General features: G+C 47.3%; 1 protein-coding gene across 1 annotated transcript; it reads left to right on the top strand.

The window, feature by feature from the left end:
* The first annotated feature begins 39 nt into the window (after positions 1-39).
* On the top strand, positions 40-7353 carry LOC123088367 (uncharacterized). Its single transcript, XM_044510559.1, has 2 exons — positions 40-3134; positions 7099-7353. The coding sequence occupies exons 1-2, from the start codon at positions 806-808 to the stop codon at positions 7239-7241; spliced, it is 2472 nt and encodes an 823-aa protein (XP_044366494.1). The 5' UTR covers positions 40-805; the 3' UTR covers positions 7242-7353.
* The last annotated feature ends 16740 nt before the right edge of the window (positions 7354-24093 follow it).

The following is a 24093-nucleotide window of genomic DNA, read 5'->3' as shown; positions in this document are numbered from 1 at the left end:
ATCGTGCATAGAAGGACCGCGCCCTCGGCACTTCGTCCATGGAAGGGACCTTTACCCAAGGTATGTTTGCCGAAGCTCACTGTGTTTGATCTGATCCGACCGGATGCGTGGGTTACGGTTAAGAGGAAGAAAGGACGGAGGTTGTTGTCCCGGAATGTGCGTCCGCCGGCGCCGGCCATGGAGGCCACGGCGACCGAGATTCGATCGACGAGGGCGACCGCGCTCGCTCAGCTGCTTGGTGCGGCCGGGCTGGATAGGGAGCCTTCGGGCCTCGTTGCCAATGGGCCGGACAATAATGGGTATGAGGCCCATTATGTCTATCAAGGCCGGTCCGTTGAGTGTTTTCTGCCATGCACGTCCGATCCTTCGATCGTCCCAGCGCAGTCGGTACGTGCCGCTAGGGTTCATCGCCAGGGGAGTCGTGGTTTCCCGCAGTGTGGATCGGGCAGGGCGAGGAGGATCCCGCCGCTGCTAATGGCTGGACGTGGAGCGGGACCCCCTCCTGCTGCGAGTACCGCGGGGGGGGGGGGGGGCTGGAAGGGCTCGACCGCCGCCGCCCCATGCGTCGGGACGGGGCGCACCGCCGGCCGGACAGCAGCCGCCGGCACTTGCGCCGGGTGCTGCAGGTCGTGGAGGCGCTCTCCAGCCGCGGCAGCAGCTGGGCGCTCCGGGAGTTCGGGCTCCTGAGGCGCAGCCAACGACGGCTGGCCGGGCAGCGCATAGACCCCCGGTGCCATCTCATGCTGCTGGGGTCGGCCGGGGAGGCCCTCGCCCTCCGCCGCCGGCGGCGCCGGCTCCTGGGTCGATGACGACTGGTATGGTTAATACTGGCCGTGGAGCTCCTCGCCCTGCACCGCCGGTGGTGCCGGCTCGTAACGCGTCGGCGGCGGGGATGGCTGCTCTGAGGGCCGAGACGCCGGGGGCCACGGTGGCTGCCGGTGTCGCTGCTGATCCGGTGGCGGCAACTACCGGGGGTCAGCGTGCACCCCCGCCACACCTTGCGGTTCGTCAGGCGCAGAATCGTTCGGGGCAGAATCAGGTTCAGAGTAATCAGAGTAATACCAGTGGGAGACCGACTGATGCACCTCGAGGCAAGTGGGGTGATGACGGGTTTGATGCGTATGGAGTAGGCCAGCATCGGGGCTCATCTTCAGCGGGAGGAGGTCGGGGTTATGCTTGGCAGAGTGACGGGTCTGCAGAGAGACCGTTCCTGGGGCCGGCTGGAGGCTTCGTTGAGGGGGCCTCAGGACCTGATAACAGGCACAGAGGAGGTTATCGCGGATACCGTGGTCGTGGTGGAGGCCGCGGAAGGTTCCGCCGGCCGCCTCCCCCTAGACATGTTGACTCTGACGGGGCGGCGATGGAGACTGATCAGACACCACAGGAGCTACCTCCCCAGGCGATGGAGGTGGTGAATGCACTTGCGGTTGCTGAGGTTCCTGGGATTGCGAAGGAGGCTGAGGTGGTTCAAGTGGCTGATTCTGAGAGGGCATCCAAGTACGCTCGGAAGAAAGAGAGAATGCTTTGTTACCGGTGCGGAGAGAAGGGGCACTTCATCGCGGAGTGTGTGGCCCAGCTGTGCGAATCCTGTGGTAAGCCTGCGCATGCTTCAGGGGATTGTCCTTTGCTGAGGGACCATATTCCAGCTCTTACTGTATATGGTGTGTACTGTGCGGAGCTGATGTTCTTCGAGTCAGCGGCTGCGAGGGAGATCCCAGCTGATACACAGAGCCTTACTTCTGGTTTGGTCAAGGTGACACAGGGAGATGTCTCCCAGGCTCAGATTGTGCAGAGACTTCAGGAGTTGGCTCCGGGTGATTTTCAGTGGGACCTCGTACCCGTTGAGGATAGAGTATTCAGAGTGGAGTTTCCTTCGATTGAGGACTTGCAGCGTTTGTTGAGCTTTGGGATGTGTAAGGTGCCAGGCACCAAAGGTATTTTGGAGTTCCACGAGTGGAAGAAAGTTGAGCCTAAGGGGAAGCCTCTTACTCAGGTGTGGCTGCGTTTCTCGGGGGCACCGTCTGAGGCTCTTTCTGATGTGCGTGTGGTGGCTAGTTTGGGGATTATGGTTGGTAAGACGGAGAAAGTGGATATGGCGTTCACTAGAGCTCAGGGGGTGGCTCGACTGCGAGTTAGCATTCTGGATATTGAGTATGTCCCGGACGTCATCAACTGGACCTATAGAGGCGAGGTGTTTCCACTTGATATTGAGTTTGAGGATGCAGAGTTGTTTGCTGAGGTTGCTGCTGGCACTGACGTGGATATGCACGATGGGGGTGATGATACAGGTGCTCCCAGGGAGCAGGCGGATGAGGCAGCACAGGAGCCCAATGGATCGGGGCCTGCTGCTCAGGAGCCGGAGAACGGAGCCGGGATGGAGCAGTCCCCGGCTTCGTCTTTGCCTCATAACTCACTGCGGTTTGGATCTTTTCTGCCGTCGTCGGCGCCTCCTCGTCTGTGGAGTGATCGGGTTGACTCTGACGATGCGTTCGAGCATTCGCTACCGGTCTTGGACTTTGGGCGGTCACCCCGGCAGTCGGCCAGCTTCAGTGCCCGTGTTGTTCAAGAGGTGGAGCCTCAGGAGTCGCCAGGGCGATCTAGGTCTTCGGTTTCCTCGCGGAGGGGAGGGGCGTCTGGGCAGGTGGCCACGACTCCCTCTCATTCTTCTGTTTCACAGCAGGCGGCGCAGGTACCTGTGTCCAGCCGGGGCGACATATCTTTGGGGCAGGAGGCCCTGGAGGTCCGTCTCGCGGGAGCCTCGTTGGTGGTGGGGTCGCCGGAGGTGCTAGGCAGGCGTCAGGGGCAGGTGGCCCCTGACCCTCTAGTACCGACGGCGGTCCTGCAGGTGGAGCGCACGGCTGCCACGGCGTCGGCTGGGGGGGTCGGACTAGGGCAGGAGGCCCTGGTGCCAACTCCGTCAGGCATCTCCACATCTCCTACGCGGTCCCCCTCTCCCAGACCTACTCCGGGAGCCGCTACTCGGGAGGAGGTGATCGCGTTCGGAGGGATCCGAGACCCTGCTTCCGAGGGGAGGCGGACGAGCTCTCGTCTCCAGGACCTTCCGGAGGTTGATGATTTGCAGCAGAGGTGCGCTATGCGGGCGGCCAAGCTGCGTGATGTGGAGAGCACAACAGGTATGTCAGTTAATGTTTCAAATTCTATTCTGCATTTCTCTAAGGATGAGATTATTAATAATGCAAACCAAGTGGGGGTGTCTCTTGGGAATAATAATTTGGAAATTGAAAACTCGGTTAATGATCTTTTAGATTTGGAAGCGGAACGGGCCTTGGAGTCTATTAGAAACCTAGCGGCTGTAAAACCTTTGAATGATGCGGAGATTGAGGCCTTGGGTGTTAGGGTGCTTGATAAATTCTGCGCGGATCTTGTTCCTCCGTCTGCGGAGCCTGATGAGGATGAACTCCAGGTAGATGATGCAGCTCATGTTCAACCAGAGCACGGTTATGAGGACCGGGCTACAGGTGATAACATTCCTAAACGTAAGTGGAAGCGGAAGGTGTACCCTGCATCCGCGGTACGCAGGAGTGCTAGAATTCGTAAGGCCAAAAAATTCCATGATGACCTATGAAAGGAATATTCTGGAATAGCAGAGGTCTTAAGGACTTGGCTAAACGTAGGTTTCTAGCGGAGGCATCTTTAGAGCACCGTTTAGATTTCATTGCTCTCTCTGAAACTGGTAGGGATAATTTTGCACCTCAGTTTCTTAACACGTTGTCGGGAGGGGTGGAATTCGATTGGCATTGTCTTCCTCCAAGAGGGAGGTCTGGGGGCATCTTGCTGGGTGTGAGATGTGATTCCCTTGAAGTCCGGAGTGTTGTTATGGGTGACTTTGCAGTGAAATTCAGAGTCAGGTCCAAAATAGATGGGTTTAACTGGGTGTTGGTGGCGGTCTACGGGGCTGCACAACCTGAGCTTAAACCTGAATTTTTGGCTGACCTGGTTCGAATTTGTGGGTCCGAACAACTCCCTATCCTGGTTGGGGGGGACTTCAACATTATTAGGAGGCGGGATGAAAAGAATAACGATAATTTTGATGGGCGATGGTCCTTTATGTTTAATACCATCATTGAGAGTTTGGATTTGAGAGAAATCGAACTCTCTGGTAGACAATTTACCTGGGCTAACTCTTTACCAAACCCGACATATGAGAAGTTGGATCGGGTTCTTGCAAGTGCCGAATGGGAGCAGAAGTTCCCTCTGGTCACGGTGCAGGCTCTAACGCGAGGAATTTCGGACCACACACCGCTATTTGTTGACTCAGGGGAGCCAAGGCATGTGGGAAACAAGAATACTTTCTCCTTTGAAACGTCATGGTTTGAAAGAGAAGGTTTCTTGGATATTGTTGCCAGAGAGTGGGCTAGAGAGTCTAGGGGTAGATCGCCTGTCGAGAGATGGCAGAATAAGATTAGGCATTTGAGGTGCTTTCTTCGAGGTTGGGCTAAACATCTAAGTGGAGTTTATAAGGTTGAGAAAGACAGACTCCTGGAGATTATTCAATACCTAGATGTTAAAGCTGAATCAGCGGTTCTTCAATCTGCGGATATGTGCTGTAAGATTGATGCGGAAAAGAGGTTGAAGGAACTTCTCCGCGAAGAAGAGCTGAAGTGGGCGCTCAGAGCAAAGGTTCGCAAAGTAATCCAAGGGGATGCGAACACTCAATTCTTTCATCTGATTGCGAATGGCAAACACAGAAAGAAAAAAATATTTCAGCTCGAGCAAGATGAAGGCACAATTGTTGGTCACGATAATCTTAAGCTATACATCACCGAATACTACAAGCAGTTATTTGGACCGCCGGAGGATAGCGCTGTGTCCCTCGATGAGTCCAGGACTGAGGATGTGCCTCAATTAACTGCTGCTGATAATGACATGCTAGTTGCGCCGTTTACGGAAAAGGAGGTTTTCGATGCCATCTCTCAGATGGAGAACAATAAGGCTCCCGGGCCGGATGGGTTCCCGGCGGAGTTTTACAAAAGATGTTGGCATATCATCAAAGGGGATCTGCTACCCATGTTCCACGACCTTTTTGCTGGACGGCTTCAACTTTTTCATTTGAACTTTGGAACGATAACGTTGCTTCCAAAGAAGACCGACGCTCTCAGGATTGAGCAGTTCCGTCCTATCTGCCTCTTGAATGTCAGTTTCAAAATTTTTACCAAGGTTGGGACTAATAGGCTCACACAGATTGCGCATTCTGTGGTGCAGCAATCCCAAACAGCTTTCATGCCAGACAGAAACATCCTTGAAGGGGTGGTGGTGTTGCATGAAACGCTCCAGGAAATTCACTCTAAGAAACTTGATGGAGTCATCTTTAAAGTAGATTTTGAGAAAGCGTATGACAAAGTTAAATGGCCTTTTCTGCAACAAGCTTTGCGTATGAAAGGTTTCCACGAGGGCTGGAGGAGCCAGATTGAAACTTTTACGCAAAAGGGTAGTGTTGGCATAAAAGTGAATGACGATGTCGGTCATTACTTCCAGACACATAAGGGCCTGCGGCAGGGAGATCCGATGTCCCCTATTCTGTTCAACATAGTAGCCGATATGTTGGCGGTGTTGTTAGGGAGAGCCAAGGAAGTTGGCCAAATAGGGGGCTTGGTGCCACACTTAGTGGATGGGGGTATATCCATCCTGCAATACGCTGATGACACTATCATCTTCATGGAGCATGACTTGGTAAAAGCTAGAAATCTGAAGCTGCTGCTTTGTTTGTTTGAGCAGCTAAGTGGGCTCAAAATTAACTTCCACAAAAGTGAGTTGTTCTGCTTTGGGAGAGCCAAAGAGGAACAAGAGGATTACAAGCAGTTGTTCGGATGTGGTTTGGGTGAGCTGCCTTTTACCTACTTAGGAATTCCTATTCATCACCGCAAGCTCACGAATAATGAATGGAAGTGTATTGAGGATCGTTTCGAGAAGAAGCTAAGTTGTTGGAAGGGCAAGCTCATGTCGTATGGAGGCCGTTTAATTCTTATTAATTCGGTGCTCACGAGCATGCCCATGTTCCTTTTGTCCTTCTTTGAAGTCCCAGTTGGAGTTAGGAAACGACTGGACTTCTATCGATCGAGGTTCTTTTGGCAGGGGGATGAGCCTAAGAGAAAATATCGGTTAGCGAAGTGGGATATCATTTGTAGACCGAAAGACCAAGGGGGTATGGGGATTGAGAATCTCGAAGTCAAGAACCGGTGCCTTCTTAGTAAGTGGTTGTGGAAGTTATCCTCAGGAACTGACGCCATGTGGGCTCAAATCCTGCGTAACAAGTATCTCCAAACCAAAACTTTGGCTCAGGTGTCGGTTAGACCAACTGATTCACCCTTTTGGAAAGGGCTTATGAAAGTGAAGCTTTCATTTTTTCAGAGGTCAAAGCATTTAGTTGGTAATGGTGCAAGCACGAGATTCTGGGAGGATACTTGGCTTGGAGAGGCTCCCCTAGCAATCCAGTATCCGTCTCTGTATCGTATAGTTCGAAGGCGCGATGCTTTGGTTGCATCGGTCTTCGCCTCGATACCCCTGGATATCCAGTTTAGAAGATCGTTAGTGGGCAATCGTTGGGAAGAGTGGCTGCATCTAGTTAGGAGACTGATGCAGGTACAACTATCTCAACAACCTGATAAATTACGCTGGAATCTCACTAGGTCGGGGGGATTCACGGTTAAATCAATGTATGTTGATGTTATTAATTCCAGCTCGATTCCTACTTCAAAGCATGTGTGGGACGTCAGAGTTCCTTTAAAGATCAAGGTGTTTATGTGGTTTCTACATAAACAGGTGATCTTAACAAAGGATAATCTTATTAAGCGTAATTGGACAGGACCTACTAGGTGTAGTTTCTGTGATCAGGGTGAAACCATTAAACATCTTTTCTTTGACTGCCCACTAGCTAGAATTCTTTGGACGACTATTCAAGTCGCTTTCAATATTACCCCACCAAGGTCGGTTAACATGTTGTTTGGGACATGGCTAACTAGGGTAGAGCCCGGGTTAGCAAAACATATTCGCTTGGGGGTTTGCGCTTTTTTGTGGGCGCTTTGGAATTGCAGAAATGACTTCGTCTTTAACAGATCAACAAATATCCATGTTTTGCAGGTTATCTTCCGAGCAACGGCTCTTATCCGTTCCTGGTCGCTACTCACTCCGACGGAGGCCAGGGAGCTTTTGGTTACTGCTGCTATCCGATGGGAGATGGTAGCTCGGGATATATTCAGCCGGTTTGGATGGCGGTCGTGTAACAGGATAGGCAATTAGTTTACCTGTCTATTTTGGAGCCAAACGGCTGTGATGTATAAGTGCTTTGGCTAGCTTGTGTATCTAGCCTTCGGGCTCTGTGTGAGCCTTTTCTTACTTTTCTTGTTGACAACCTTGAGACTTGGAGACTTTGTGGACTATTTTATGATTAATAAGATGGCCGTATGCATCATGCTGATGCAGAGGCCGGGGAAGCCCCCCTTTTCGAAAAAAAAAGAATTCACCTCGTCAACACTGTTGGAGGCATCGGTCATGATCTTGTTATAACGTGTATTCCTACCGCTCACCTCTTCAACTCTTGATTTGAGATTGCGAATTTGGTTGGCGATTCGATGACGATCTTTTATCTTAAATAGCTGGCAAGACAAGCTATGACTTTTCACGTGCACCATAAATTCATCAAGACAATCTTCAATACCATAGGCCAGGTCCCTTATTTGCTTTGCCCAAACCTTCAGCAATATGTTTTTGTTCTTTGTTGCTTCAGTGGCCAAAAGAAAGGCGTACATGGTCTCTAGCTCATCTTTGATGAACCTTGGAAACATATTTTATTAGAGCAAACTCTTAGTGACATTATATGGTTCATGGAACGCAATAGTGATAGGAAATAAATAATTTAATGAAAATTTTACTCGTACTCAAGTAATGCTAAGGTCTTTTACAACAATGACCTTGATAGCTTGGCTACTCTTAGGAATGTTATCTCATATTTAGTTCTCTAGACTCGTCGGGTTTAAAGAGCCGAGTGAGAAGGTGGTAGCCTCCTCATGAGCCGATTTGTTTCCTCCATCTTGAGTGTGTCTATTTTATCTTCCTTGATGCAACACAGACCATTGAGTACTCCCTCCGATCCATGTTACTTGTCTTAGATTTGTCTAGACAAATCTAAGACAAGTAATATGGATCAGAGGGAGTAATATATTTGGGTGGTGACTGCTTCTTGAATAATACTCCATATCACTAAAACGAATTACCAACAATGTAAAGTACATACCAGATGTCCTTCCGGACGCCCATGAGGAGGCTCATCTCAGCAGCGGCAGCGGAGGCGGCCTTGCTGATGGCGCCCACAAGCATCATCATCGCCATGGTCACCGTCGTCCCTGCCATCTCCTGTTAGATCCTCTCTCCCTCTCTTTCTCAAGTTACTTTTATAAATGTTTTTTTGCTCAGGCTTGAACAACTACTTGCAGCTCACCACATGTAGTATTTCGGTGGAAACACTTATATAGCTGACGGACCGAGCTAGCCTTGGATGTGATAGCCAAGTCAAGCCCTGGCATGGACGACAATGCAAGAGCGACGTGGCGTCTTCTTCCTTCTTCCAGAATTTTTGCACTGAAATATTGTGGCTCTTCAGCTCTTGTTTGCCTGTGCATCCAATGTTTTTTTTCCCTATACGACACTCTCGAAAAGGCCAAATATGGTTGCACGACAGCTGCATGCACGTCGATGCATGGACGATAGATTTTTCCTTCTCTTCTACTGCATACCATGCCTGCATCTTTGCATATACTCTGAGCCTAGTTTTGATACAAAAATTGTACCTTTTGATTCACATCAAAGAATTTTCCAGTAACATAATTTTTGCGACATACAACTGATATTTGATGTCAATTTTTTTGAGATAAAAGTTACATTCTACAGCTCGAGTGGACACGGTGTGCGGTCCCTTTCTAGTGCCGTGTAGAAAGGGGACATGTGCGACGTCTATAGGACGGTACAAATGCATAAGGTCCCTGAAATTTTAAGTCCAGGTTCGATAATAAATTTGACATAAATATGTACCGTCCTATAGACACCGCACAGCTCCCCTTTCTACATGGCACTAGAAAGGGACTGCACACCGTGTCCACTCAAGGTCCCTAGATTTTATGTCAAATTTATTATCAAACCTGGACTCAAAATTCCAGGGACCTTATGTATTGCAGGAAAGATGAGTATCAGCTGGCATTGGTACCGTCCTATAGACGTCGCACAGGTCCCCTTTCTACACGGCACTAGAAAGGGACCGCACACCGTGTGCACTCAAGCTGTAGAAATGTAACTATCGAAATAATTAAGCACACTTTTGTTTAGTAGTACTACATTGTTGTTGTACATATATGTAAGAATTTCTCTTTCCAAAAAACACGACGTGTGGTTTGTCCACACGCCATATTGAAATTTCCTTCAATTCTCCCTTTATTATGACGCAATATTATGCGCCTTGGTTAATTAATTTGGGCCGTGAACCGGGGCCAATATTATTTTTTCAAAATAGTCTTTCGCCCCCTTTTATAAATAAAGCAAACATCTGTACAACCAGATCCAAAGTGGCAAAGCAGCTAATACAGTTGGGGCAACAACACAATCTAGTCCAAAGAAGCATAAAAGAAATAGTAACAAAAGCCACCTAGTGGCAGTAGACACAACGGCACTACAGAGAGGAAAGACGGCGCACTGTAGCCAGAAGAGCATCCAACATGAACCCAAGACAATCGCGGTCCCGCTGTCTAGATAACGGCTGCCAGTGCTGCAAGAAAGTAAGGAATTTGAAAAATGAGTCAGAAGCCTGCCGCGGTAAGACCCTCTCAATCACCAATTTATTATGCGTCGTCCATAAGGTCCACGACATCGCCACAAATATAAGGCAGAATAGGCGGTGCTGCCACCCGTTCTATTTGGCCCTTGCTTCTAGGAACTCCGCCAGACCTAGGGCCTCCCAATCAGGCCCCAGGGCCTCATGGTCGAAACTCTATAGGGCATGCGCTGCAGTGCATGAGAACAAAATGTGGGACCCAGTATCTGGGACATCACAAAGGGGGCACAAGCCATTACCCGGCCCGTGCCTCTTAAGCACCTCCGTACCAGAGGGTAGGCGGTCACGCATCAATTGCCACACGAAAATCTTGATCTTTAGGGGCAACGGGGCCTTCCACAGAGGTGCAGTCCACGGAATGTTGAGCATACGACATAATGCCTGGTATGCCGAGCTCACCGAGAATACATCCGAAGCTGAAAGACTCCAAGAAACAGTGTCCGGATAATCTGGTAACACCGGCAAGAGAGCTGCCCGCAATCTGGCCCACTCAACATTCTTCCCTTGTCCAAATGTGCGTCGGAACAAGATGTTCCAATGCCCATTCTGGGCGGCTGCGGAGGCCAATAGCAACGGATCACACAAATACACTAGTGCAGAACCGGCCTTTAGTGCCGGTTCGTAACGGCCTTTAGTGCCGGTTTGACAACCGGCACTAAAGATTGGGGACTAAAGCCCCCCCCCTTTAGTACCGGTTCGTCACGAACCGGCCCTAAAGTGCCAGCACGTGGCACGAGCCAGGCCCCGGTGCGCGTAGGGCATTAGTACCGGTTGGTAACACCAATCGGTACTAAATATTTGGGGTGGTTTTTAATTTATTTTCCATTCAATTTTTTTGTTTGCTGGTATTTCACGATACTACAAATTGTACACGTTATGCATATATATATAAATAGATTTTCTCGTACGTAGAACCTATATATATATATATATATATATATATATATATATATATATATATATCATCGAATGTCTCACAAACCAACACCATTAATTATTCACACATACACATGTATATACATATAGAATTTCTCCTACATATGTTGCCTTTGGTGCCTCCGGAGCACGATGACAAGTGGTTCATGGGGGCGGTAGCGGGTAATAGTATTCTCCTTTGGGATCTATTACCTGGTCGAGCAAAAATCCGGCTATTTTCTTTTGAAGTGCTAGTATGCGCTCCGTTGATAGGAGCTTATCCCGCACCTCTCTGAACTGTTAAGAAGGAGATCAATATGTATGTGTGTTAGTTGTGTGACTAGATATCGATAATGATGTGAATAGTGTTCTGACAAACGTACCCAGTCCTGTCTGTCAGATCTGCTCCTTTCGCACGTCATCATGCAAATGTTCTCGCAAACGTAGAATGCACACAAATTATTCTCTGACGCCTGCTTCAGGGCCTTTATGAGAATGGAATTGAATCAGATAATGATTAATCAAGCATGATAATTAATTAATGATATTGAAACAAGAATTAACGAGATGGTAGCTAGTTAGTACTACTTAATTACTTACTTTGGGTCGATGCCAAAACAACTTTTTTGGCCACTTGCCTGGAGTCACCTTGATGAATTTTGCCCATGCCCTGCCCGCCGGCAAAGAAAATTAATAAAGGGGTTATTAAATAGTTCATATCAGGAAATGACGAACTAATAATTAATAGGCCGAGATATAGTTAATAATGATTGAAATTACCTGTTGACTATCCCCTTCACGATGGTGTAGTCTTTATCTTCTTTAGTTAGTGAGTCCAGTAATTCAACTTTTTCTTTCTCAACTTTAATGTCTAACAAGACCCAGTGCCAACTGCATACGCACACATTTGCATGTCTTAATTAAGCGGGCATGTGCATAAAATTAATCAACTACCGTAAACCGTATACACTTAATTATTACACTAATAGAAAAAGGGCTATAGATGGGATGGACACTAATGGCGCACTGTACATGTGGTGCGCCATTACTAAATACTAATGGCGCACCATGTGTTCGTGCGTCATTAGTGTGCAAATACTAATGGCGCACCACATCCCACGATGCGCCATTAGTAATTTTTTTTTAAAATTTTCAAAACTACTAGTGGCGCACGGTGGGAGCGGTGCGCCATTACTATGTTGACATAGTAATGGAGCACCACACCCACCGTGCGCCATTAGTAGTTTTGAAAAAAAAGTAAAAAAAATAAAAAAATATTTGTTACTAATGGCGCACCATGTCTCGGTGCGCCATTACTAGTTTTAACTAGTAATGGCGCACTGCCCACTGGTGCGCCATTACTAAGTTTTTTAAAAAAATTCAAAAAAATATCATTTTTTTTTTCAAAACTAGTAATGGCGCACCGTGGGTGTCGTGCGCCATTACTAGTTTAACTAGTAATGGCGCACCACCCCACGGTGCGCCATTACTAACTTGCCCAACACCGAATGCACACCCCCCTGTGGATCGCCTTTTTAGTTTAAAAAAAATAAAAGAAAATGATGGAAATGTCAAAAAAATAAAAGAAAATAAGTTTCCCATGTGATATGTGGTCTAGTTGTTGGGAACCCCGTTAAACATTTTCAAAATCCCCAAAAACCTAACGGAAAAAAAGTTACGGGGCTTTCAAGATCTAGAGGCAAAAAAATTCAAAATATTTCAAACTTACTAGTGGCGCACCGTGGATGTGGTGCGCCACTAGTAACAGAAAAAAAATTGGTTTTGAAATATTTTTTTTTTGATTTTTTTTTCAAAAAATGATACGTAATATGACCGGGAAGTTTGAAATATTTTTCAAAATTTCATCATAGTCATGAACATGAACAAAGTCCTAGACATCAACAAGGTATAATAGGATTGATATGCTAGATATATCAGCAAGTGCCTTTGAAGTGAGCTGTTGCTGGGGTTGGATAGAACTCTGAAGTTAAGCGTGCTTGGGCTCGAGTAGTGTGAGGTTGGGTGACCTTTCGGTTAAGTTTGACCACGAAGTGTGATTTGACCCGAGATTAAGCCATAGTGAACTGAGATTAAGAAAAAAACAAAAAAAAAGTTGAATTTTTTTTAAAAAAAATTGATTTTTTTTTGAAAAATTGTTGTTACTAATGGCGCACCACATAGAAATGCGCCATTAGTATACCAGATACTAATGGCACACCGTGGGCTATTCTAATGGCGCACCAGATACTAATGGCACACCGCAGGTGCGCCATTAGTAAAAGATTCTAATGGCGTGGTACTAATGGCGCACCGGTAGTGCGCCATTAGTAGGCAAAACCGGTGCGCCATTAGTAGAACTCTAGCATGCTTTCCTCTACAGCAGCTTGACAACATTCAATCTTCCATATGTCCTCATTAATGGTATTTGGGTCAATGAACCCAACGCCATAGCGTCCAGCTTTTTTCATTTCATACATCTTCATCCTGCATATAATACCACAGAAAAAGAATATAGTGAGGATAACTACATGTAATGATTGATCAAAATTATCACTACATAACTAGCTTGAGACTTAAATTACAGAAAGAAATCACTTACAGACAATAGCAACTGACGATAGACTTGTCGAGTGCGTCTTGATTGAATAACTGGAATAGTTCTGGATACTCAATGGCCAGAGCTTTCTCATGGTAATAATGCTCATGCTTGACATTCACCATGAGGGACTCTCGATTGGAAATCTTGGTAATGTTCATGTACCATTGATGCAATTGATACATTCTCGTTGGGAGGTTCTTGACCTTGTCTGGATGGACCAAAGGTTGGCCCCGGACATATTTCCATGCTATTCTCGATTCTCTAAGCATAGGCATGGGCTCGATTTCGAGGAGTTGTCCAACAGAGATATTGAGCATTTGAGCCTGCATTATATGATCCTCCGTTATTACCACATCGCCATGCTGGGGAACGCTAACGGTTTGCCCACAATAATATTTGGCGCGCGTACTACTCCTCTCATGTGTTGTTGGCACAACAAGCGAGGGGATCGCTTACGCCGCCTGTTCTCCCAACTTGGGAATGGTTTTCCCGCATTTTTTGCCAGCTGCTTGTTGGCTCGAGCTCGAGCTCGCTTCCTTCTTTAGCCGTTCTCGATGTAGTTTCCTGATTTGGCGCTCATAGTCCGAGTCAACAGGCTTGGGAGCTGGTTCTCTAGCCATAAGAATGAAGTGGTCAATTACTTTCTCAGGCACTTTCTCCTTTGGCGGCGGTGCCAGTTTCGGTCCAAAATGGGCGTCCACTTGGGCTTGCACTATGGCTGCGTTTTGCTCCTTAGTCATGTCGTAAGGCCTCTGAGGAAGAGGAGCGAGGCTTGGACCATATTTATATCGCTTGTCTCCGCCTGTACTTCCTGAACTACATCGACTCGTACCGCTACGCACCAAAGCTGCGGCATGTCTCTTCTGCGATTGCTGAGACGGCGGAGACGGCTGACGTGGAGTTGGACCAGGAGAAGTGGCCTGACGATGTGCCGGACTTGAAGCAGGAGGTGTGGCCTGACATGGTGCCGGACTTGAAACCGGAGAAGTGACATGATGCTGTGCCGGACTTGAAACCGGAGGAGCCAGTTCACGCGTTCGGGGACTTGGAGGAGGTGGCGGACTTCGAGGAGGAGTCGTCTCACGCGTTCGTGGACTTGGAGGAGCGGGAGTCTGCTGACTCGGTGGCGGACTTCAAGGAGGAGTCGGCAGACGACGCGGTGTCGGTGGACTTCGAAAGATGATGCAATCCTTTCTCCATAGGATGATACGATGTATGGCCTCTCCCAGTGTGCGCTCGTCTTCACCTCCAGGAATGTCAAGCGTTAGCCCCGAATATGGGTCCACCACTTCATCAACCATGACACGAGCATAGCCCTCTGGAATCGAGATGCAATGGTAGGTTGCTTCGGGGGTAACTGGAAAAGCAACGCCGTCCGCCACCTTCATGGATATGTTCTTCATTTTGGAGTGTAGCTCATAGTTAGTGTTCTCTATGATGTCATCCACAGGGTATGTATCCAGCAGTGTGTCGCCCGGGGCAGAACCAACGCTGCTTCTCGGCATGGATGGGACGGTGCTATCCAATGCTGGACGATCATCCGCTTGCTGCTGCCGCTGCTGAGACCCCCTTTCCTGGCTAAGTGAGTCGATCTGCTGCTGCTGCTGCTGGAATTTGAGTGCCAGGTCCGCGTGCCTTGCTTCTAGGCCTTGAAGGCGTTCTGCATCCTTCTTCCTCTGCTCCTCCTCCAGCTTCCTTTTTTTCTCCTCCTCCATCTTCCTTCTTGCACGGGGTCTTGTAGTCCTTGTTCCATTCTGAAAAGCCGTCATACCAGGGAATAACGCCCTTGCCTCATGTTCTTCCCAGGTGTTCAGGATTTCCCAGGGCGCGCGTAAGCTCGTTGTTCTCTCTGTTGGGCGTGAACACCCTCCTTCGAGCTTCTTCTATTGCGTCAATTATCGTTTGTTCGGCTCCTTTTAGATTTGCCTTCCGCGAAACTTCGCCTGTCTTCGGGTCCAACGCCCCCCCATGCGCTTAGAACCAAGTTCTGCACCTGGGGGGCCAGTTCCTAGTAACCGGAGTGACTCCTGCATCCTCCATCTCTTCCTCATACTTATCCCACTTAGGCAATCCCACCACGTAGCCACCTGGACCCAGCCTATGGAACCCCGTTAAACATTTTCAAAATCCCCAAAAACCTAACAGAAAAAAAGTTACGGGGCTTTCAAGATCTAGAGGCAAAAAGATTCAAAAAATTTCAAACTTACTAGTGGCGCACCGTGGATGTGGTGCGCCACTAGTAACAGAAAAAAAATGGTTTTGAAATTCTTTTTTTGAATTTTTTTTCAAAAAATGATACGTAATATGACCGGGAAGTTTGAAATATTTTTCAAAATTTCATCATAGTCATGAACATGAACAAAGTCCTAGACATCAACAAGGTATAATAGGATTGATATGCTAGATATATCAACAAGTGCCTTTGAAGTGAGTTGTTGCTGGGGTTGGATAGAACTCTGAAGTTAAGCATGCTTGGGCTGGAGTAGTGTGAGGATGAGTGACCTTTCGGGAAGTTTGACCACGGAGTGCGATTTGACCTGAGATTAAGCATATTGACCCGAGATTAAGCCATAGTGAACTGAGATTAAGAAAAAAACGAAAAAAAAAATTGAAAAAAAAATTTAAAAAAAATTGATTTTTTTTTGAAAAATTATTGTTACTAATGGCGCACTTCTATGTGGTGCGCCTGGCGCACCGTGGGCTATTCTAATGGCGCACCAGCTGGTGCGCCATTAGTATACCAGATACTAATGGCGCACCGCAGGTGCGCCATTAGTAAAAAATTCTAATGGCGTGGTACTAATGGCGCACCGGTAGTGCGCCATTAGTAGGCAAAACCGGTGCGTCATTAGTAGGCCTTTTCCTAGTAGTGTTAACATCTAGCTAGCTAGTAAGCAAAAACAGAATTTGTAGTACAAGACAGTGTGACTTACGGGAAGTTGTAAGGAAGTAGTATATCTTCATTGCTATTGAGGCGCTTCAAGAACTCTAGCATGCTTTCCTCTACAGCAGCTTGACAACATTCAATCTTCCATATGTCCTCATTAATGGTATTTGGGTCAATGAACCCAACGCCATAGCGTCCAGCTTTGTTCATTTCATACATCTTCATCCTGCATATAATACCACAGAAAAAGAATATAGTGAGGATAATTACATGTAATGATTGATCAAAATTATCACTACATAACTAGCTTGAGACTTAAATTACAGAAAGAAATCACTTACAGACAATAGCAACTGACGATAAACTTGTCGAGTGCGTCTTGATTGAATGACTGAAATAGTTCTGGATACTCAATGGCCAGAGCTTTCTCATGGTAATAATGCTCATGCTTGACATTCACCATGAGGGACTCTCGATTGGAAATCTTGGTAATGTTCATGTACCATTGATGCAATTGATACATTCTCATTGGGAGGTTCTTGACCTTGTCTGGATGGACCAAAGGTTGGCCCCGGACATATTTCCATGCTATTTCCGATTCTCTAAGCGTAGGCATGGGCTCGATTTCGAGGAGTTGTCCAACAGAGATATTGAGCATTTGAGCCTGCATTATATGATCCTCCGTTATTACCACATCGCCATGCTGGGGAACGCTAATGGTTTGCCCACAATAATATTTGGTGTGCGTACTACTCCTCTCATGTGTTGTTGGCACAACAAGCGGGGGGATCGCTTGCACCGCCTGTTCTACCAACTGGGGAATGGTTTTCCCGCATTTTTTGCCAGCTGCTTGTTGGCTCAAGCTCGAGCTCGCTTCCTTCTTTAGCCGTTCTCGATGTACTTTCCTGATTTGGCGCTCATAGTCTGAGTCAACAGGCCTTGGAGCTGGTTCTCTAGCTATACGAATGAAGTGGTCAATTACTTTCTCAGGCACTTTCTCCTTTGGCGGCGGTGCCGGTTTCGGTCCAAAATGGGCGTCCACTTGGGCTTGCACTATGGCTGCGTTTTGCTCCTTAGTCATGTCGTAAGGCCTCTGAGGAAGAGGAGCGAGGCTTGGACCATATTTATATCTCCTGTCTTCGCCTGTACTTCCTGAACTACATCGACTCGTACCGCTACGCACCAAAGCTACGACATGTCTCTTCTGCGATTGCTGAGACAGCGGAGACGGCTGATGTGGAGTTGGACTAGGAGAAGTGGCCTGACGATGTGCCGGACTTGAAGCAGGAGGTGTGGCCTGACACTGTGCCGGACTTGAAACCGGAGAAGTGGCATGACACTGTGCCGGACTTGAAACCGGAGGAGTCAGCTCACGCGTTCGGGGACTTGGAGGAGGTGGCGGACTTCGAGGAGGAGTCGTCTCACGCGTTCGTGGACTTGGAGGAGCGGGAGTCTGCTGACTCGGTGGCGGACTTCGAGGAGGAGTCGGCAGACGACGCGGTGTCGGTGGACTTCGAAAGATGATGCAATCCTTTCTCCATAGGATGATACGATGTATGGCCTCTCCCAGTGTGCGCTCGTCTTCACCTCCAGGAATGTCAAGTGTTAGCCCCGAATATGGGTCCACCACTTCATCAACCATGACACGAGCATAGCCCTCTGGAATCGGGATGCATGGTAGGTTGCTTCGGGGGTAACTGGAAAAGCAACGCCGTCCGCCACCTTCATGGATATGTTATTCATTTTGGAGTGTAGCTCACAGTTAGTGTTCTCTATGATGTCATCCACAGGGTATGTATCCAGCAGTGTGTCACCCGGGGCAGAACCAACGCTGCTTCTCGGCATGGATGGGACGGTGCTATCCAATGCTGGACGATCATCCGCTTGCTGCTGCCGCTGCTGAGACCCCCTTTCCTGGCTAAGTGAGTCGGTCTGCTGCTGCTGCTGCTGCTGCTGGAATCTGAGTGCCAGGTCCGCGTGCCTTGCTTCTAGGCCTTGAAGGCGTTCTGCATCCTGCTTCCTCTGCTCCTCCTCCAGCTTCCTTTTTTTCTCCTCCTCCATCTTCCTTCTTGCACGGGTCTTGTAGTCCTTGTTCCATTCTGAAAAGCCCTCATACCAGGGAATAACGCCCTTGCCTCATGTTCTTCCCGGGTGTTCAGGATTTCCCAGGGCGCACGTAAGCTCATCGTTCTCTCTGTTGGGCGTGAACACCCTCCTTCGAGCTTCTTCTATTGCGTCAATTATCTTTTGTTCGGCTCCTTTTAAATTTGCCTTCCGCGAAACTTCGCCTGTCTTTGGGTCCAACGCCCCCCATGCGCATAGAACCAAGTTATGCACCCGGGGGGGCAGTTCCTAGTAACCGGAGTGACCCCTGCATCCTCCATCTCTTGCTCATAATTATCCACTTAGGCAATCCCACCACGTAGCCACCTGGACCCAGCCTATGGAACTGCTACTTTCTTGCGACATTTGCCTTGTTTTTCATCGACCGTTCCTTAGATAATTCTGAATCCTTGAAGGTCACGAAATCGTCCCAGTGTTCTCTTTGCTTCTCCAGTGTTCCCTTAAAATCTGGAGTCTTCCTTTCATTAGCGAGGTAGTTGGCCCATACAGTTTTCTTGTGGGTGTTGAATGCAATTGTCATCTTCTTAAGAGCAGCGGCCTTGACTTTCTCCACATCTGCTTCAGTGAAATGATCTGGTAGGGTGAAATGTTCCATCAGAGATTTCACCAGGTCTTTTTTGGCTCTGTCGTCGACCCAAGTAACAACTGAACGTTTAGTCTTTGGCTCTTTCCATTCTTGAATGGAGATCGGGAGTTTGTCCTTCACAAGAACTCCGCACTGACGAGTCCACTTGTCTGCAACGTTCTTAGGCGTGAGGGGTTCGCCATTAAGTTTGGTGGATTCGATGTGGTACTTTACACCATCCTTCAACAATCTTCCCAGGCCTCGCTTTGTCTTGCTATCTGTAGAAGCAGATTTGCTCGATCCGGAGGGCTGAAAGAAGAAAGACCGATTCGTTAATATATCTTCAATAAAAAAACATGTGATGATCACCATGATGCATGCTGATATAAATATACCTCACTGGTAGTCTTTGTTATTTGAAGATCATCATTGTCTGTGTCATCACAAACCTTGTCTGTGTCATCATAATCATAGTTCATGACTTCATCGGCTCGGTCGTCGAGATCGAATATCTTATCATCACCCTCTCCGGTATTGTTCAGATATTGGGAGCCGTCATCTTCATTCAGATCATCTAGCCTGTGGGGGCTGCGTATGATGTCGAACAATTCCTCTTCTCTCTCTCTCTACTGGTATTGTCCGCCATAGCTTTTACTTTACTAATTAATACAGAAGAAATATAAAACAATTTAGTATTCAAATTACAATGCATGGATGCAATTAATCAATAAGGAAAAACTGAATCTCGAATACATCGTCTCGAATATATAATCTCGAATACATCATCGTCTTAATATATATAATCTCGAATACATCGTCTCGAATATTATATATCGAATACATCACTGGCTAGGTACCTAATAAATATCGAGTACTACAGAAGAATCTAGGGCGCCACTCGCGGTTCCTGGGGCGCGGGCGGTGCACACCCAAAGAGAAGGAACCATCACAGGATCATATCTCCGGTCATCTGCCCAAAGAACCCGCCAAGTAGTGGAGAACCTGACGTCGTCCATAGCAGTCATGTAGCGATGGACGTGCTCATCTTCCTCCCTGACACGGCGACGCACCACCTCCGGCGGGGCCGGCTGCCTCTGCACTGAATGTGGCCCACGCGAACGCCACCAAAGAAGATCAGGGTCGACGACGGGACCCGAGGTCGGGTTCCTCACCAAGCGGCGCACCCCTCCAGGTAGCACCTCCCAGTGCCAGCCCGGCGGAGCCTAGTCCCAGACATGGGTCCTCTGAAGCAGGACGTCGTCGCGAACGGGTCGACGGCGAGGATGCGGGCCGGGCATATCGTCGAGAACAAATACTATATTCCCGCAAAAAGTAACATTTTTTAAATGATTGGATTGTGATAACTAAAATTCTATATATATGCAAATTCTAACAATTTGACATTAATCTAATTCATCTAACTAAAACTAATTCTAAAATTTCCTGATTATATACCTAAATTTCTATAACAATTCTAATATTTATATAACTAAAAAACAGAAAAATTGCTAACATTTCTATAAATATTTCTATAACTAAAAAACAGAAAACATTTATAACAATTCTATATAACTAACATTTCTAATATTTATATAACTAAAAAACAGAATAATTACTAACATTTCTATAACTAAAAAATAGAAAAATTATAACAAACAAACTAATGTGTGTGTGTGTAGTGTGTGTGTGTGTGTGTATGTGTGTAGTGTGTGTGTGTGTGTAGTGTAGTGTGTGTGTGTAGTGTGAGTGTGTGAGGACATGGCGGCCGGGGCGAGCTCACCGGCGAGGCGACGACGGGGCGGCGACGACGGGGCGACGGGACGGGGCGGCGATGACGGGGCGGGGCGGCCGAGGCGACGGGACGGGGCGCGGCGACGGGGCGGCCGGGGCGCGGTGACGGGGACGACGGGGATGGGGACGGCCGGGGCGGCAACGTCGACGGGGGCGGCGACAAGGGGTGGGGACGGCCGGGCTCGTCCTACCTGTCCTCTTCTACCCAGTGGGCCTACTGGGCCTTTGCAGGCCTGCGTCCTGGCCCAACTAAAGATTGTGTTCCTAGTCGTATGTAGGCCGCTTTGGCCCAGTAGGCGGGCTTTTTTATTTTCTTAATTTTTTTGCTTTATTTATTTATTTTTTATTTATTGTTGAGTTGTTTTTTGCTGTATTTAGACTTTCTTTGTGAATATTTTTCCTTTAGGTACAAAAAATTACAAACTTTCTGTTAGTGCCGGTAGTTTTCAAATTTGAATAGTTTAAATTTTGAATTATTTGAAATTTTTCTGAATCACTAGTTTGTCAATAACTTAACTTTGAAAAAAAATTCAGTGATTCTTTTTTATTATGTTTAATATTAGTGTGTTTTATCATTATATTCAATTTGGTAATGCTTAGGTTATTTAAAAAATGAAATGCCTTTGTAACAGTTCAGTTTTCGTTGGAAACCCTGATACTTCGAAAGAGGTTGTACATTTTGTACATGAAGTGTATCCAGTTTTTGCTGTAACCCTCTCTACTTTTTTTCACATGCTATTTGTATGAAATTATGATACCATGCCAACTTTCAACCTTTTCTGAGTTCATTTGAAATGCTTTTCAATTTCAGGGTCATTTAGCTGGTAAAAATCAGTAAATGCATGAAAAGAATTTGTTTGCACATAAAATTTCTTCGCGTTCCAAATGCCAAAACACATAACTACCCTAACTATTACAGACATTCCCTCCTGGGTGTGAAACACAGAAGAAAGTGATGATAGTGAAGCCGATCACATCCCAGATCTTTGGGTTTGAAACTTTTTCTTCGCGTGTGTCCCTTTGCGCCGTAGCCATGGAAAATCTTCATCATTTAACTGGATGCTCGGGTCAATATTCACTGTGAATGGAGCAATTTCATCAACTTTTCATAATCTTCTGACATGCCTGTCTTGACATCCACTCCCATGATGTTTCTTTTTCTTGAAAGAACTATGTGGCGCTTTGGCTCGTCGTATGATCCATTCGCTTCCTTATCTTTTCTTTTTCTCGGCCTGGTAGACATGTCTTTCACATAAAAAACCTGCTCCACATCATTGGCTAGGACGAATGGTTCGTCTGCATACGCAAGATTGTTGAGATCCACTGTTGTCATTCCGTACTGCGGGTCTTCCGTTACCCCGCCTCGTGTCATATTGACCCATTTGCACCGAAACAAAGGGACCTTCAAATCACCTGATCCATAGTTAATTCCCATATGTCCTCTATGTAACCATAATATGTTTCCTTTCCCGTGTTGGTTGTTGCATCAAAGCGGACACCACTGTTTTGGTTGGTGCTCTTCTTATCTTGGGAGATCGTGTAAAATGTATTCCCATTTATCTCGTACCCTTTGAAAGTCATTATATTCGAAGATGGTAACTGGGACAGCGAGTATAGGTCATTTTGAATACCGCCATCATTCAGGGCACGTTTCTGCAACCAACCGGCGAAAGTCCTTGTTTGTTCGTGTGTAGTCCAGTCGGCAGACTTCTCCGGGTGTTTGGACTGTAGAAAGTTCTTGTGTTCCTCCATATAGGGAGCCACCAAGGCAGAATTCTGTAGAACTGTGTAGTGTGCTTCAGTGAGAGAATGCCCGTCCATACATATTATTTGACGCCCTCCTAGCGTGCCTTTTCCTTCCAGTCTGCCCTTATGCCGCGATTCAGGAACACCAATCGGCTTAAGGTCAGGAATAAAGTCAATACAAAACTCAATGACCTCCTCATTTTCATGTCCCTTCGAGACGCTTCCTTCTGGCCTAGCACGGTTATGAACATATTTCTTCAAGACTCCCATGAACCTTTCAAAGGGGAACATATTGTGTAGAAATACAGGACCCAAAACGTTAATCTCTTTGCAAAGGTGAACTAGGACGTGCGTCATGATGTTGAAGAAGGATGGTGGGAACACCAACTCGAAAATGACAAGACATTGCACCAAATCATTCTGTAACCTTGGTATGATTTCTGGATCGATTACCTTCTGAGAGATTGCATTGAGGAACACACATAGCTTCACAATGGCTAATCTAACGTTTTCCGGTAGAAGCCCCCTCAATGCAACCGGAAGGAGTTGCGTCATAATCACGTGGCAGTCATGAGACTTTAGGTTCTGGAACTTTTTCTCTGCCATATTTATTATTCCCTTTATATTCGACGAGAAGCCAGACGGTACCTTCATGCTGAGCAGGCATTCGAAGAAGATTTCCTTCTCTTCTTTGGTAAGAGCGTAGCTAGCCTGACCCTGATGTATGCCATCTTTTCCGTGCGTACGTTGCTGGTCCTCCCGTGCCTCTGGTGTATCTTTTGTCTTCCCATACACGCCGAAAAAGCCAAGCAGGGTCACGCAAAGATTCTTCGTCACGTGCATCACGTCGATTGCGGAGCGGACCTCTAGGTCTTTCCAATATGGCAGGTCCCAAAATATAGATTTCTTCTTCCACATGGGTGCGCGTCCGTCAGCGTCCTTCGGAACAGGTTGTCCGCCAGGACCCTTTCCAAAGATTACCTTCAAATCCTTGACCATATCATGTACATCAGCACCAGTAAGGTGGCGAGGCTTCGTCCGGTGATCCGCCTCACCTTTGAAATGCTTGCCTTTATTTCTTACGGGATGCCTTGTCGGAAGAAATCGACGATGTCCCAGGTACACATTCTTCCTACAACTATCCTAATATATACTATCGGTATCATCCAAACAGTGCGTGCATCCGCAGTATCCCTTGTTTGTCTGTCCTGAAAGGTTACTGAGAGCAGGCCAATCATTGATGGTCACGAACAGCAACGCCTTTAGGTCAAATTCTTCCTGTCCGTGCTCATCCCACGCACATACACCTGTTCCATTCCACAGCTGTAATAGTTCTTCAACTAATGGCCTTAGGTACACATCAATGTCGTTGCCGGGTTGCTTAGGGCCTTGGATGAGCATTGGCATCATAATGAACTTCCGCTTCATGCACAACCAAGGAGGAAGGTTATACAAACATAGAGTCATAGGCCACGTGCTTTGGTTGCTGCTCTGCTCCCCAAAAGGATTAATGCCATCTGCGCTTAGACCAAACCATACGTTCCTTGGGTCACCTGCAAACTCCTCCCAGTACTTTCTCTCGATTTTTCTCCACCGCGAACGGTCAGCGGGTACTCTCAACTTTCCGT

Source organism: Triticum aestivum, chromosome 4A (assembly GCF_018294505.1).
Source record: "Triticum aestivum cultivar Chinese Spring chromosome 4A, IWGSC CS RefSeq v2.1, whole genome shotgun sequence".
Taxonomy (NCBI): Eukaryota; Viridiplantae; Streptophyta; class Magnoliopsida; order Poales; family Poaceae; genus Triticum; species Triticum aestivum.
This window is presented reverse-complemented; position numbering and strand designations above follow the sequence as displayed.